The sequence below is a fragment of the Bos indicus genome, chromosome 3 (assembly GCF_029378745.1).
Source record: "Bos indicus isolate NIAB-ARS_2022 breed Sahiwal x Tharparkar chromosome 3, NIAB-ARS_B.indTharparkar_mat_pri_1.0, whole genome shotgun sequence".
Taxonomy (NCBI): Eukaryota; Metazoa; Chordata; class Mammalia; order Artiodactyla; family Bovidae; genus Bos; species Bos indicus.
In genome coordinates, this window is record NC_091762.1 from 20278444 (window position 1) to 20292511 (window position 14068).

General features: G+C 36.1%; 1 protein-coding gene across 1 annotated transcript in view; it reads left to right on the forward strand.

The window, feature by feature from the left end:
• GOLPH3L (golgi phosphoprotein 3 like) overlaps positions 1-14068 on the forward strand; it is a 47968-nt gene that overhangs the window by 16575 nt on the left and 17325 nt on the right. Inside the window, exons 3-4 of the mRNA XM_019956177.2 lie at positions 9194-9325; positions 10662-10776. Coding sequence (XP_019811736.2) covers positions 9194-9325; positions 10662-10776 — 247 coding nt within the window. The remainder of the gene's footprint in view (positions 1-9193; positions 9326-10661; positions 10777-14068) is intronic.

Genomic DNA, 14068 nt, shown 5'->3' on the forward strand with positions numbered 1-14068 from the left:
TATCTTTCTGGGCTCCAAAATCACTGCAGATGGTGACTGCAGCCATGAAATTAAAAGACGCTTACTCCTTGGAAGAAAAGTTATGACCAACCTAGATAGCATATTGAAAAGCAGAGACATTACTTTGCCAACAAAAGTCTGTCTAGTCAAGGCTATGGTTTTTCCATTGGTCAAGTATGAATGTGAAAGTTGGACTGTGAAGAAAGCTGAGCACCCAAGAATTGATGCTTTTGAACTGTGGTGTTGGAGAAGACTCTTGAGAGCCCCTTGGACTGCAAGGAGATCCAACCAGTCCATTCTGAAGGAGATCAGCCCTGGGATTTCTTTGGAAGGAATGATGCTAAAGCTGAAACTCCAATACTTTGGCCACCTCATGCGAAGAGTTGACTCATTGGAAAAGACTCTGATGCTGGGAGGGATTGGGGGCGGGAGGAGAAGGGGACGACAGAGGATGAGATGGCTGGATGGCATCACCAACTCGATGGACGTGAGTCTGAGTGAACTCAGGGAGATGGTGATGGACAGGGAGGCCTGGCGTGCTGTGATTCATGGGGTCGCAAAGAGTCGGACACGACTAAACGACTGAACTGAACTGAGTATGATTTACTCCATTTTTAAAAAATGTGATGTCACGTTACTTGAAATTGACATAAAGAGGAAATTGAGGTTAACCTGAACATTGCTTTTCTTCGTCACTTACTTTTCATAAATGTCATTTACTGAAAGACCCAAATAAGGTTAAAAAAGAGCTTGTGGAAAACGTAAGACTATGTGTAGACTTTGTTTGGCTCCTAATTCAAACAAACCAATTATCCTAAAAAATGTGTTAAACAATTAATAAAATTTGGAGGCTTACAGAATAGTTTATAATATTTAGGAATTGTTAATTTTTTAGGTGTGATAGTATTGCAGTTTTTGTTTGTTTATTTTTGGCCACACAGCTTGTGGGATCTTAAAGGTTCCCCAACCAGGGATCAAATCCAGGCCCTTGGCAGTGAACGCCAAGTCCTAACCACTGGAACAACAGCGAATTTCCCAAAAATGTTTTTAAAAAAGGGTGTTGGGATCATGTTTTCTTAAATCATGGTCTCATTTTAGGCTATATTCTATTGATTCCTTGTTATGAAAAGTTATGAAATTCTCTCACAGTTTCTTCTACCTCTGTGCCTCAGTATTTTATGAAAATTTATAGTGTGTGATTCTTGCCTGGAGAATCCCCATGGACAGAGGATCCTGGCAGGCAACAGTCCATAGGGTCACAAAGTGTTGGACATGACTGAGTGACTTCACTTTTCTGTAGTGTGTACATTCTGTTCCATAATTTACACAAATGTTCAATGGAGGAAAGCCCCAAAACTGTGGTGAGAGAAGAAGCAGATGGGAAAATTGGTGGGTATTAGAAAAGATATGTGTAGTGTATATATAAAGAAAAATCTGGTTTTATATATATATATGCAAATAGTAAGATGATAGAATTTATGAATAATTTTATTTTATATAATTCTTTTTTCTTTCTGTATTTTCTAAAATATATGTATACTGCTCAGTAACAGATTATCGGAAAAGAAAGGCATATAAGTTAGTTACTGTTTCTGATGCTACAATCATTTTTAAATTGTTTAGAATAAAAATTAAGGACATTTTTCCTGGTCAGAATGAGGTGTAAAGCTAAGATAGGAATATTCAAAGATAACCAGTTTTCTTTTATTTTGGATTTCTTTTTCACTGACAAGGGACTGTACTTAGTCGCTCAGTCGTGTCTGACTCTTTGTGGCCCCATAGACTGAGCCCACCAGACTCCTCTGTTCATGGGATTTCTCAGGCAAGAATATTGAAGTATGCTGCCTTTTCCTACTCCAGGGAATCTTCCCAAATCAGGGATCAAACCCATGCCTCGCTTCTCCTGCATTGGAAGGTGGATTCTTTACCACTAGCGTAACCACTGTGTTATTTGTTTTTATTTTCTGAACTTTTAATAGTGGCTTTTATTTTTTTTAAAAAAAGGAGTTCCCTGGGTGGCCTAATGGTTAGGATTCCTGGCTTTCACACACACATACACACACAACCTCAATTGGCAGCCCTGAGAAAACTAATAAACTGATTATTATGAGCAGCTTTGCATCTTCCCACCCAATGTTCTGAATAATCCTAAAAGGATATAGTCTTCATGTAGTTTATTGAGAAATTTTATCCATTTGTCTAGGTTTATAATCCATTCTTCCCAATCATGCTGAAATCATGTTAAAAAATTAGAATAACATCCAGGTCACAGTTCCTTATTCCCCATTATGATTAAGCAAAGTGAGCTTTTAGTAATGCTTAATCTTCTTTCTAAAATGTCTCTTTTGGCTCTGTGGACATAGAAATATTAATTGGGATTAGAGTGAATCACATTAATTTATAAAAGAGGAAAATAGATCAGATCTTGGAGCCATTCATTTAATAGAGTACTTAAGTCTTTATTGAATTTGTTACAATATCACTTCTATTTTCTGTTTTTGGATTTTGGCCATGAGGCATGTGGGATCTTAGCTCCCTGACTGGGGATTAAACCTGCACCCCCTGTATTGGAAGGCGAAATCTTAACCACTGGACCACCAGGGAAGTCCCTAATACCCAGAGGGATGGTATGGGGAGGGAGGAGGGTTCAGGATGGGGAACACGTGTATACCTGTGGCGGATTCATTTTGATATTTGGCAAAACTAATACAATTATGTAAAATTTAAAAGTAAAATAAAATTAGAAAAAATAAAAAATAAAAGAAAGTAGTAGATGAACTCTTCTTAAAGTAATTTTTAGAGGGAAAAAATGAAATAAAACTCATTTTGCTGATAAAACTTTTTCTTGTATAATTTTTGATAGTCCTGAAGATTATCTTGCAGACATTGGGCTTTGGAATTGGGCATATAGGAAAGGCTTCAGGAAGACACAGCAAAATTCCTTCTGTAATGGAAAGTGAAGCAATTTTAATGTTGAATCTTCAGATTAGGGGGGAGAGAAAGATTTTTTTCTGAGATTTTTTTCCTAATAAAATATTTTTTTAATTTGGAAAAATTAGAAAACCACTTTTTAAAGTAGACAGTATTTTACATAACTGTGATAATCTTGAATATAAAATTATATATTTGCCTGTTTATCATTCAACTTTAATGTAAGGATTTTCTAACATTTTTAAAAGCTCCTTTTAATGATGCTTTATGCTTCTTTAGTTTCTTTCCTCTTTTTATCCCAAGCAGGCAACTTTAAAATCTTTAACCTTCAGAGTTGTTTTAAGGTGTGTGTTTAAGAGGTTTGAATAATGAACACTTGACTAAGTGGAAATTCAGTGCAAAGGTGTTGACTCTCAGAATTTATTGAAATCTTATTGCCCAAAGTTTTACAAGAATAAAATAGCGTTGTCAAAAGTTTCAATATGTATAATCTTTGACTCAAAAATTTCTTCTAAGAGTTTATTCAACAGAAGCACACATACAAATGAATATTTCTTTACAGCATTTTTTTATAATGGCAAAAAACTGTAAGCAACCCAAACATACATCAATAAGGACTTGAATAGATAAACTATAGTGTATCTAAAATGCAGTACTATGCCCATAACAATGATTGAGGTAGCTGTGTGTTTAGTGATGTGGAAAGATATCCAAAATAATGCCTAAGTGGAAAGTTGCCACTCAGTATAATCATATTTCTGTATGTAATATTAGCAAACGTATAATATAATACATTACTCATATGAAGTCTAGAAAATATCCACTAAACTGTTACGTGGAAGTGATAAGATTATGAGACTTCTACTTTCTAAAATTATACATTTCTAAAATATCTCCTCTTTTTTTGACAATTATATATTACATTTATAATCAAGACAAAGTCTACTATTCAAAGATCTCATTCTGCCAGTCCTCCAGTATTTTCGGTCGATCATGAAGCAGTGTGCAATTTTGGTTTCTCGGTAGATTCTAAAATTTTTCTCTTTGTCTTTTCCCTCACGTACATAGCCCTTGGTAATTAAATGTAATGATTGAATGGTGAACTTCATTATGCACATGCTAGATCATCCTGCATACTAAAGCACTGACCCTTTAACACGGAATCTTCATTATACATGGCTTGAGAAGATACCAAGACAGCTAGATAAATTTAGAGGAAAATGGACTTCAGAGTTATAACTGTATTTAAAAGTCTTCATATATATATTCTTATACTTTTTACTATTATGACATGATTCCATAAAAAGTTAAAAAACTGATTTGAAGAGTTTTATATAGTGTGAGATACTATGTTGGGAAAGGGTGATATTGAAAAACACAGTTCGTACATCCTGGCCATTGTTTCTTTATTTGCAGTACTTCTCATTTATAATTCTGTTGACAATCTGACATCATTGTTACTGAAACAGGAGTTATATGGTCAGGTAGAAATGAAAACAAGGAAAACTTTCCTTTAATTGCTATATTACTGGTTGAAATGTTTGTACACCTGTTGAGATTCATAGTCAACAGGATTAAAAGTTATACCTAAGTAAATTATATCTAAAGTAAATCTAAAGTAAAGTTACAGTTTAACCTTAACTAGACAGCTAACTTCTATAAAGCCAAGTATTACTCAGGAGTAGGGGGTGGTGGGTAGGCTTACTCCCTCCTTAAAGAGGAGTTATAAGGATTACTCTTGAAGTAGCCATGAGGCAGGCGGTCAAGAAAACTAATTCCACCTTTGAGTCTAAGATCAGACCCCCAGGAAATTTGGATAAATCTAGGAATGCTTATAGTTCAGGCTGAGCTTTTACCAAGTTAAATCATAAATTTGTGCTTTCCAGAAACATTTATTGAGAAATACTGTCATATATTCTCTCCTTATATAGAATATATAATAAATTTCCATTCTACTGAGGACAAGCAGTTGATTGCAATATGAAATAATAAATGATAGGGGAGAAGTGGACCCACACACACACACCCAGGTGAGGAACCTAACCCAGAGGGTAGAGTGGAGGAAAAGATAATGTTAGAGAAGGTTGTGTGGAAGATGTGACCCTTGTACTCAATCCTTAAGAACAAGGAAGAGCTAAGTAAAGAAGAGTTTTGTTTCTTCTAGACAGAACTGTGTGTGCAAAGGCCAGTAGGCAAAAAAGGTGCATTAAGAGTACTTAAAATCATTCCAGAAAGCTGGAGAATAGTGTTCTAGGGAAAATAAGCCAGAGAGAAACAAGTAAGCAGCCTCCTGGTTTAAGTGCAATAAGGGAGACCCAGGTTCAATCCCTGGGTAGGGAAGATTCCCTGGAGAAGGGAATGGCAACCCACTCCAGTATTCTTGCCTGGAGGATTTCATGAACAGAGGAGCTTGGTGGGCTACTGTTCATGGAGTCAGAAAAAGTTGGACAAAACTAAGTGACTAATACTTTCACTACTACTTTCACTAAGAAATTTGGATTTGACTGGGAGGAGCAGAGGGGAAGGGAGTTATATAATTTATTTGAGCTTGAAGGTTATGGGAAAAATGGAATTGGAAGACCTCTAGTTCTGCAGTATAGTGGTAAGACTTAATTTTTTTTAATGTATTGTTGGAGGAATCCCCTGGTAGTCCAGTGGTTAGAACTTGGTATTTCCATTTCCAGGGACCCAGGTTTGATCCCTGGTCAGAGAACTAAGATCTCACAAGTCATATAGTGTGCTCCCCCCACACCCTGCCAAAACTGTATTCTTGGCAGTCTCCCAGTCCCACCATGCCTTACTCACAGCAAAAGCAAATGCAGATCTTCTCTAAAGAAGATATCCTCACCTACTTCACTGGTGATTCAGTAGCTGAGACTGCAAGCTCCCAATGCAGGGGGCACAGGTCTGATCCCTCATCAGGGAAGATCCCATGTGCCACATATTGTGGTAAAAAAAAAAAGTAAAGGAATACATCCTCAGTTTCGGCCTCCAAAATCTCATAGATTTACAAAAAATTAAATACGGGCCTCTTAATCAAATGTCATCAAACATACAAAGAAAAATACACCCATGAGAAAGAATCAGCAGAAGTAACACTGGTTCATTCAAGGACCTTAGATATTAGAATGATCAAACAATGTGAAATGTCTATGATATTTTTAAAGAAATAAAAGAATCATAAAATGAACACAAAATGAATCACAAAAGAAGAAATGATCACAAATGACCAGATAAATGTGAAAAATAAATGGAACTTTAAGAGATGTAAAGCAGTGGCTCTGATGATAAAGAATCTGCCTGCAGTGCAGGAGACCAAGTTCGATCCCCGGGTAGGGAAGATCCCCTGGAGAAGGAAATAGCTACCCATTCCAATATTCTTGCCTGGAGAATTCCATGGACAGAAGAGCCTGGAGGGCTATCCATGGGGTTGCAAAGAGTTGGACACTACTGAGTGACTAACACTTTCTCGGGGTTAGTTTAACATATTAAGTATAGATGGAGAATAAATTGGAAGTCAGATATGAACTAACTCTTGAGAAAGCAATATAGAGGCAATGGAAATGGAAAATATATAGGAGAGGTTAAAAGGCATGGAGGTTAGAATAAGAAAATTTTAAAGAATTAAGGGAATAGAGGAAAGCCAAAATTCTTAGAAATAAGAGTTGACATTTTTTGAGAAGTAATAAATGAGCCTACAGATACAGGAAGTGTATACCAAACAGGATACATAAATTCACACACACTTATGTTGTAGTCAAACAGAAAAACACCAAAAGAGAAAATCTTAAAGGACCAAAGAAAAAAGACAAGCCACCTACCACAAGCAATAAGAATGATAGATTTCTCACTGCAACAGTGGAAGCTAGAAGAGGAGGGCATAATATCGTCAATATGATAAAAAGAAAACTATCCATCTAGAATTTTATGTCCAGAAAAACAATATTTTTAAAATAATGGTAAAGTGAAGACATTTCAGATCAACAAAATAGAATTTGCCTTCAACAGACTTTTACTTAAGGAAATTCTACTTTAGGAAGAAGGAAAATGGTACCAGAAAGGAGATCTGAGATGCAAGAAGGAATGGTGAGCAAAGAATTTGGTAAGCATCTGAGTAAATCTAAACAAGTGCTACCTGTATAAAATAATGATGTCTAACTTGTGAAGTAAAAGATATAATATTGGACAATTAGGAGAGATTAATATATTGATTTGTTTTAAAAATAAATTAGATAGTATATTAATTTTAAATTATCATGCATGTTAAAATTGCAAAGATAACTTCCTAAAGAAAAGTGAATGTATAACTTCTAAATCAATAAAGAAAACTGGATGTTTTGGGGCCACACCATTTGGCATGCAGGATCTTAGTTTCCTACCAATGATTGAATCCACACCTCCTGCCTTGGAACCATGCAGTCTTAACCACTGGACCACCAGGAAAGTCCCTGGAATTTTTAAAAGCTGTTTTTCAAGGCTTTGCCACTTAGCTTTGTGACCTCTGTCATGTTACATAACCTCCATAAGCCTTAGTTTCCTCATCTTTAACATGTGGATAATAGTAGAACCTCCCTTACAGGATTGTTGTGAAGATATAATCATATAATGCATGCAAAGAAGCTTAGCACAAATCTACAACATAGATAGGTGTTGAGTATATATTAGACATTACTGTTACGAATAGTGACTTAGTCTTGTTCATGCTTTAAAGCCATGCTAGAATCTGCCAACATCACACCCAGCCTCTCTCCAGTGAGAGGGAAAGCTACACCCAAAGATAGCTAAAAAGTGTTACACAGTTCATAACTGATAGGTCTTCCTTGTATTAGTCACAACTCCTTGCTTAGAACCTTCAGAATTCAATATTGCCTTTCGGTAAAAAGTTCATAGCTTCAAGGCTTTCTACAGCCTAGCCCGACCAACTTGATCTCATGAGTTCTCTTTAAATCCTTGAGTTAAATCTCTAAATGTATTTGAGGTCTCCTTCCTTAATGCTTTTGCTTAAAATGCCCTTGTGAAGAATAGGTAGAATTTGAATGACTTCCTTCATCTGGAAAACCCTCACTGTCTGCTAATTCAACCTATTCTTCAAATCCCAGCTCAAGTCCCATAAGAGTTCCTGACTATTCTAGCCCAAAAGTAATTTATAATTTGAAAAAGTATCATCTAAACCAGGCTTTCTATGGTAATTTATACCCGTTTCTTCTACTCCAGTTTTCAGTTGAGCCTTAATTTAAATTTTATATTGTCACAGAAAGCTTCCCTCAAGTTTGCAGGTCTTTCCAGCTACATTTTCAGATCCTTAAGATAGTGGCTATTAATTGTATATCTTTGTATTCCCTGTAGTTCCTCAGGAAGGGAAACTAACATGTAAGTGCCTACAATATGCCAGGTATTATACTAAATGGTTTCTTATATTGATAATATATATCTTACTTATTCTTCAAAATAAACTTATGTAGACGTTAGTGCCCTTGTTTTACAGATGACGACATTGCACTTGAGAAAGGTTAAGTAACATACCAAGGCACTTAATTAGTCAATGGCAGAGCTGGGTTTCTACTACACCATCCATCAAAATAGCCTGCAACTAATATCTTGGAGGTAAAAAAGCTCAAACAGTATACATCTTTCTACTTAACTTATTTGTATCCCACTGTGAAATTTAGAATGTCATGGAAGCAAAGAAACCAAAATTCTTCTCAAAAGTTGAAATTTGGCATGCCAGTTATTAACTTTGGAGAAGGCAATGGCACCCCACTCCCGTACTCTTGCCTGGAAAATCCCATGGAAGGAGGAGCCTGGTGGGCTACAGTCCATGGGGGTCACTAAGAGTCGGACACGACTAAGCAATTTCACTTTCATTTTTCACTCTCATGCATTGGAGAAGGAAATGGCAATCCACTCCAGTGTTCTTGCCTTGAGAATCCCAGGGACAGGGGAGCCTGGTGGGCTGCCGTCTATGGGGTTGCACAGAGTCAGACACAACTGAAGTGACTTAGCAGCAGCAGCAGTTATTAACTTAACAGCCCAACCATAGGAATTCACAAAGAGTTTGAAGTTAGAAAGTCATACTTTGGGGGGAGGGAGTGGATTAAGGAAGTTAAAGAGACTTTTTTTCATTTATTCTATATTTTTCCTTGAGTTCATGTAATGTGATGTGAAATGAATCACAGAACAAAATGGAACATTCTTTGGGTGCTTGCTGCAAGTCCATATCCCTTTCAGAATGTTCTTTCTTTTCTCTTTTCCCCTTTCCTAGGGTTACACATCTTTCTGGAATGACTGCATATCATCTGGCCTGCGAGGCGGCATCCTGATAGAGCTGGCCATGCGAGGTCGAATCTATCTAGAACCCCCAACCATGCGTAAGAAGCGACTACTAGACAGAAAGGTAGAGCATCCTCCATGAATATCCTCTTATGAAAGGGCAGATACCAACAGTCCATTTTGGAAGAATAGGAAGATTTGAGACGTGAGACAATAAAAATAGCGCTTATTCAGTTGTTCCATTGTCTAACAGGTTTAATTATCCTGTAGCAGAGAGAGAAATCTAAGTATCCGTGGTCTAAAGAGTTATAAGAAGTTCATGGTTTTGTCTTCCCTTTTTATGCAGAAAAGTCAGATCTAGGATGGTGTTATTTTTCCGTATTTATCTATAGCTGTAATATTATGAAACAGAGTATTATATAATGAGGAGGTAAACATGTGAGTCAGATGCAGTCTTAACTCTGGTCAGCCTCAGATAACCATTCCGTTTCCCTCCTTCCAATTATTTTGCAAGTACTCTCTAGCATGAGTTACACCACTCTCTCCATTTTCTTATTGTTTTTTCCACTCACAACTTCACTGTCTACTTAGCACTCTAGTGAAACTACCTTCTTAGGTGTCATCAGCTAATTTTCAGTCTTCAATTTATTTTTCTCTTTTAACCTGTATGTGGTGTTTGACACTTTTGACTACCACCTATTTGAAATTTCCTCTCTTCTTGACCTTTGTTATAGTACATCCTCTTGCTTCTCTAGCGGTACCCTATTTCCTTTACTTCTCCATTCCTTAATATCTGTATCTCAATTTATATCACTCTGTATCCTTTTAGAGATATCATTTACCTTTACAGCTTCATCTATCACCCTTATGATATTAATTTTCAAATTTCTAGACCTGTCTTCTTTTTCCACCTCCAGGAACATAGTTAACTATGGTCCAGACATTTCAACTTGGCTATCCCATATCAGTTAAAACCAAGCTTCATCAACCTTATCCGAGTTTCCTGTCTTTACTAATTGTTTCACAAGTTGGTTTTCCAGGCTCAAAGAGTTATTGAATCTTTTTTCTCCATTATCATTTATATCGTTTGCCACTGGAGCCCAGTTCAAGTGTTATTTTTATCTATCCATACCAGATTTTAAATTTCTTGAGGAAACAGAGACAATATGTTATGCTGCTTTGCTTTTCCTATGACATTTAACCCGTAGCTCAGATGGTAAAGCGTCTGCCTACAATGCCAGAGACCCGGGTTCGGTCCCTGGGTCGGGAAGATCCCCTGGAGAAGGAAATGGCAACCCACTCCAGTATTCTCGCCTGGAAAATCCCATGGCTACAGTCCAAAGAGTCGGACACGACTGAGTGACTTCACTTCACTTCACTTCCTATGTATAGCATATTCACTGATTTTAATTTGAATGAAGTAGATGAACCAGAGTCTCTTGTTTCTTCTTTTCTGAAAGGTACTGCTAAAGTCAGACAGCCCAACAGGTGATGTTTTACTGGATGAAACTCTCAAACACATCAAGGCAACTGAACCCACAGAAACTGTCCAAACATGGATAGAGCTACTCACCGGTAAGATGATGCAGAATGATTTTTTAAAATCCCACATTTTATAATCTTTACCCTACTCTTAAGGTTGGGAGAAGAAGTATAGAAATTCAGGGTGCTAAGTAAGATATATATATTTCACTGTTAAACTGTACTAATGAGGGACCAAAAAGGCATGATTAATCAATACATAAAGTTTTCCAAAGCTTCACCTTACCTCTGTATACCTCATAAGCTCACAAGAAATTTTTTTAACATCTGTGTTGATGTATAATTTACATACAATTGTTGTGTAATTCACATACAGGGTCATCACACAGTTGACCCAGTAAAAGTATACAATTAAATGGATTTTAGTGTATTCACACAGTTGTGCAACCATCATCACAACCTAAGTTTTGAACATTTTCATCATCCCCAAAATAAACCCTATGCTCACTAGCAGTTTTCCCTACGTTTCCCAGCCCTCGTGCTCAGCTCCGACAACCACTAATCTACGTTCTATCTCTGTAGATTTGCCTATTCTGGATATTTCATATAAATGAAACCATACAACTTATGGTTTTTTGTGACTGACTTCCAAGGATAATATTTTCAAGGTTCATCCATGTTGTGGCATGTATCAGCACTTCATTCCTTTTTTCCTCAAAGGCAAGTTCAAAAACTTTAATATGAATAACTAAGCCTACGGCATAAAATTATAGGAGAATCTTCCACAGGGCACTTTGAGGTCATAGCCAGTGTCATCTTCTGGAGCAGTTTTTTTTTAATTGAAGTTTTTATTGAGACATTTGTATTGAGTTGGTCAAAAAGTTCGTTCTGTTTCTTCCATAACATCTTACAGAAAAACTCAAAAGAACTTTTTGGCCAACCCAATATATTGACATGCAGTTGTAAGAATTAATACAGAGAGATACCTTTATATGCTTTGTCTAGAATCCCCCACTGGTAAAATTTCTCAAAATTTTAGTATATGATAATCAGGGTACTGAAATTGATATGATTCACCAATCTTGTTAGAATTTGCCGAGGTTTTTTGTTTTGTTTTTTTTTGTTCTTTTTGGCTGCACCGTGTGGCATGTGGAATCTTATTTCCCCAACCAGGGATCAAACCTTGCTGCTTGCAGTGGAAGCACAGAGTCTTAACCATTGGACAGCCAGTGAAGTCACAAATTTCCCCAGTTTTAATTTGACTCTTTATTTCCAAATAATATTTCATTGGATGGTTATACTACTTTAGTTATTTATTTATCAGTTGGTGGACATTTGAATTATTTCCTCTTTTTGACTAACGAGAACATTCATAAACAAGTTTTTACGTGGACATGTTTTCATTTCAGGGGAATATAGTTAACTTTATTATGGTGAAATACACATATTTATTATCTTAATCATAAGTGTACAATTCAGTGACATTAAAAACACAGTGTTATATAACTATTACTTCTCTTTACACTCAAAGCTTTCTCATCATCCCAATATCCCTCTTCCTCCCTCTCTTCATTCCCTGGCAACTTCTTATTTACCTTCTGTCTCTATGAATTTACCTGATCTAAGTAACTCATATAGGTGGAATCATACAGTATTTGTCCTTCCATGCCTGACTTACTTGAAAGCTAAGCATTTTTTCAAGGTTCATTGATCTTACAGCTTACATCAAAAATCTCATTCATTTTTATGGTTGACGAATATACTGTTGTATGTGATATACCTACCACGTTTTGTTAATTTCATCTGCTAATGAACACTTGGGTGTTTCCATCTGTTGGCTATTGTGGGTAATGCTGCTGTGAACCTTGTGCATATATCTGATAAAGTCATTGCTTTCCATTCTTTTGGATGTATATCTTGGAGTAGAATTATTGGGTCATGTGATAGTTCAATAGTTTGAGAAACCACCAAACTGTTTTCTACAGAGGCTGCAGTCTTTGACATTCTTACAGCCAGAAGAATGGTTCCAGTTTCTCTACATCCTCATTAGCACTTGTTTTGTTTTTAATTATAGCCATTCTAGATACAAAGCGGTATCTCATTGTAAGGTTCCAGTTTCTCTACATCCTCATTAGCACTTGTTTTGTTTTTAATTATAGCCATTCTAATAGATACAAAGCGGTATCTCATTGTGGTTTTGATTTTCATTTCCCTAATGATTAATGATGTTGAGCATCTTTTCATGGATGATTTATGTATCTTCTTTGGAGAAATGTCTATTCAGGTCCTTTGCCCATATTTGAATTGGCTTCTGTTGTTGTTGAGTTTTAGAAGCTCTTCCTGTAGTCTCAATGGTAATCCCTTATCAAATATATGATTTGTAAATATTTTCTCTCATTCTATAAGTTATCTATTCACTTTATTAAGAGTAACTCTTGATGCACAAAAGTTGTTAATTTTGATGAAGTCCAGTTTATTTGTTGCCTGACTTTTGGTGTCATATCACTGAAATCTTTGCCAAATCTAATGTCATAAAGATTTTCCCAATGCTTTCTTCTAAGAGTTTTACAGTTTTAGTTCTTAAATTGGTTCTTTGATCCATTTTTACTTAATTTTCTAATATGATATAAAGGTTCAACTTAATTCTTTTGCATGTGGATATGCGGTTTCCCAGAACCATTTGTTAAAAATACTATTCTTTCCCCCTTGAATGGCCTTGGAAGTCTTGTTGGAAATCAGTTGACCATATCTGCAAAGGTTTATTTCTGGACTCTCTATTCTGTTGTATTAACCTGTGTGTATGTCCATGCTGTTTTACTTACTGTAGCTTTGTAGTAAGTTCTGAAGTTGGAAAAGTATGAATCCACTAATTTTATCCTTCTTTTTCAAAGTTGTTTTGGCTGTTCTGGGTCTTGTGCAATTCTATATGAATTTGAGGGTCAGCTTTTCCACTTCTGTGGAAAAGGCTGTTAGAATTTTATAGGTATTGGGTTGAACCTGTAGATCTTTTTGGCTGGTTATTGCCATTTTAACAGTGTTAAATCTTCCTGTCCATTAAAAGAGACTTAGGCTGTCTTTCCATTATTTAGGTCTTCTTTAATTTTCTTTCATCAGTTTTATAGTTTTCAGTGTACAAATCTTTCACCTCCCTGGTTAGACTTATGCTTAAATATTTAATTTTCTTACACAATGTTATAAATGGGATTGCTTTCTTAATTTCATTTTCAGATTATTCATTTCTGATATACAGAAACAACTGATTTTTGTGTTTTCATCTTGTACCCAGCAACTTAGTCGAGTCTATTAGCTCTAGTTGCTTTTTGTGGATGTGGGGAGATTTTCTTTGTATAGGGTCATGTCATCTGCAGACAGAGATAGTTGTAGG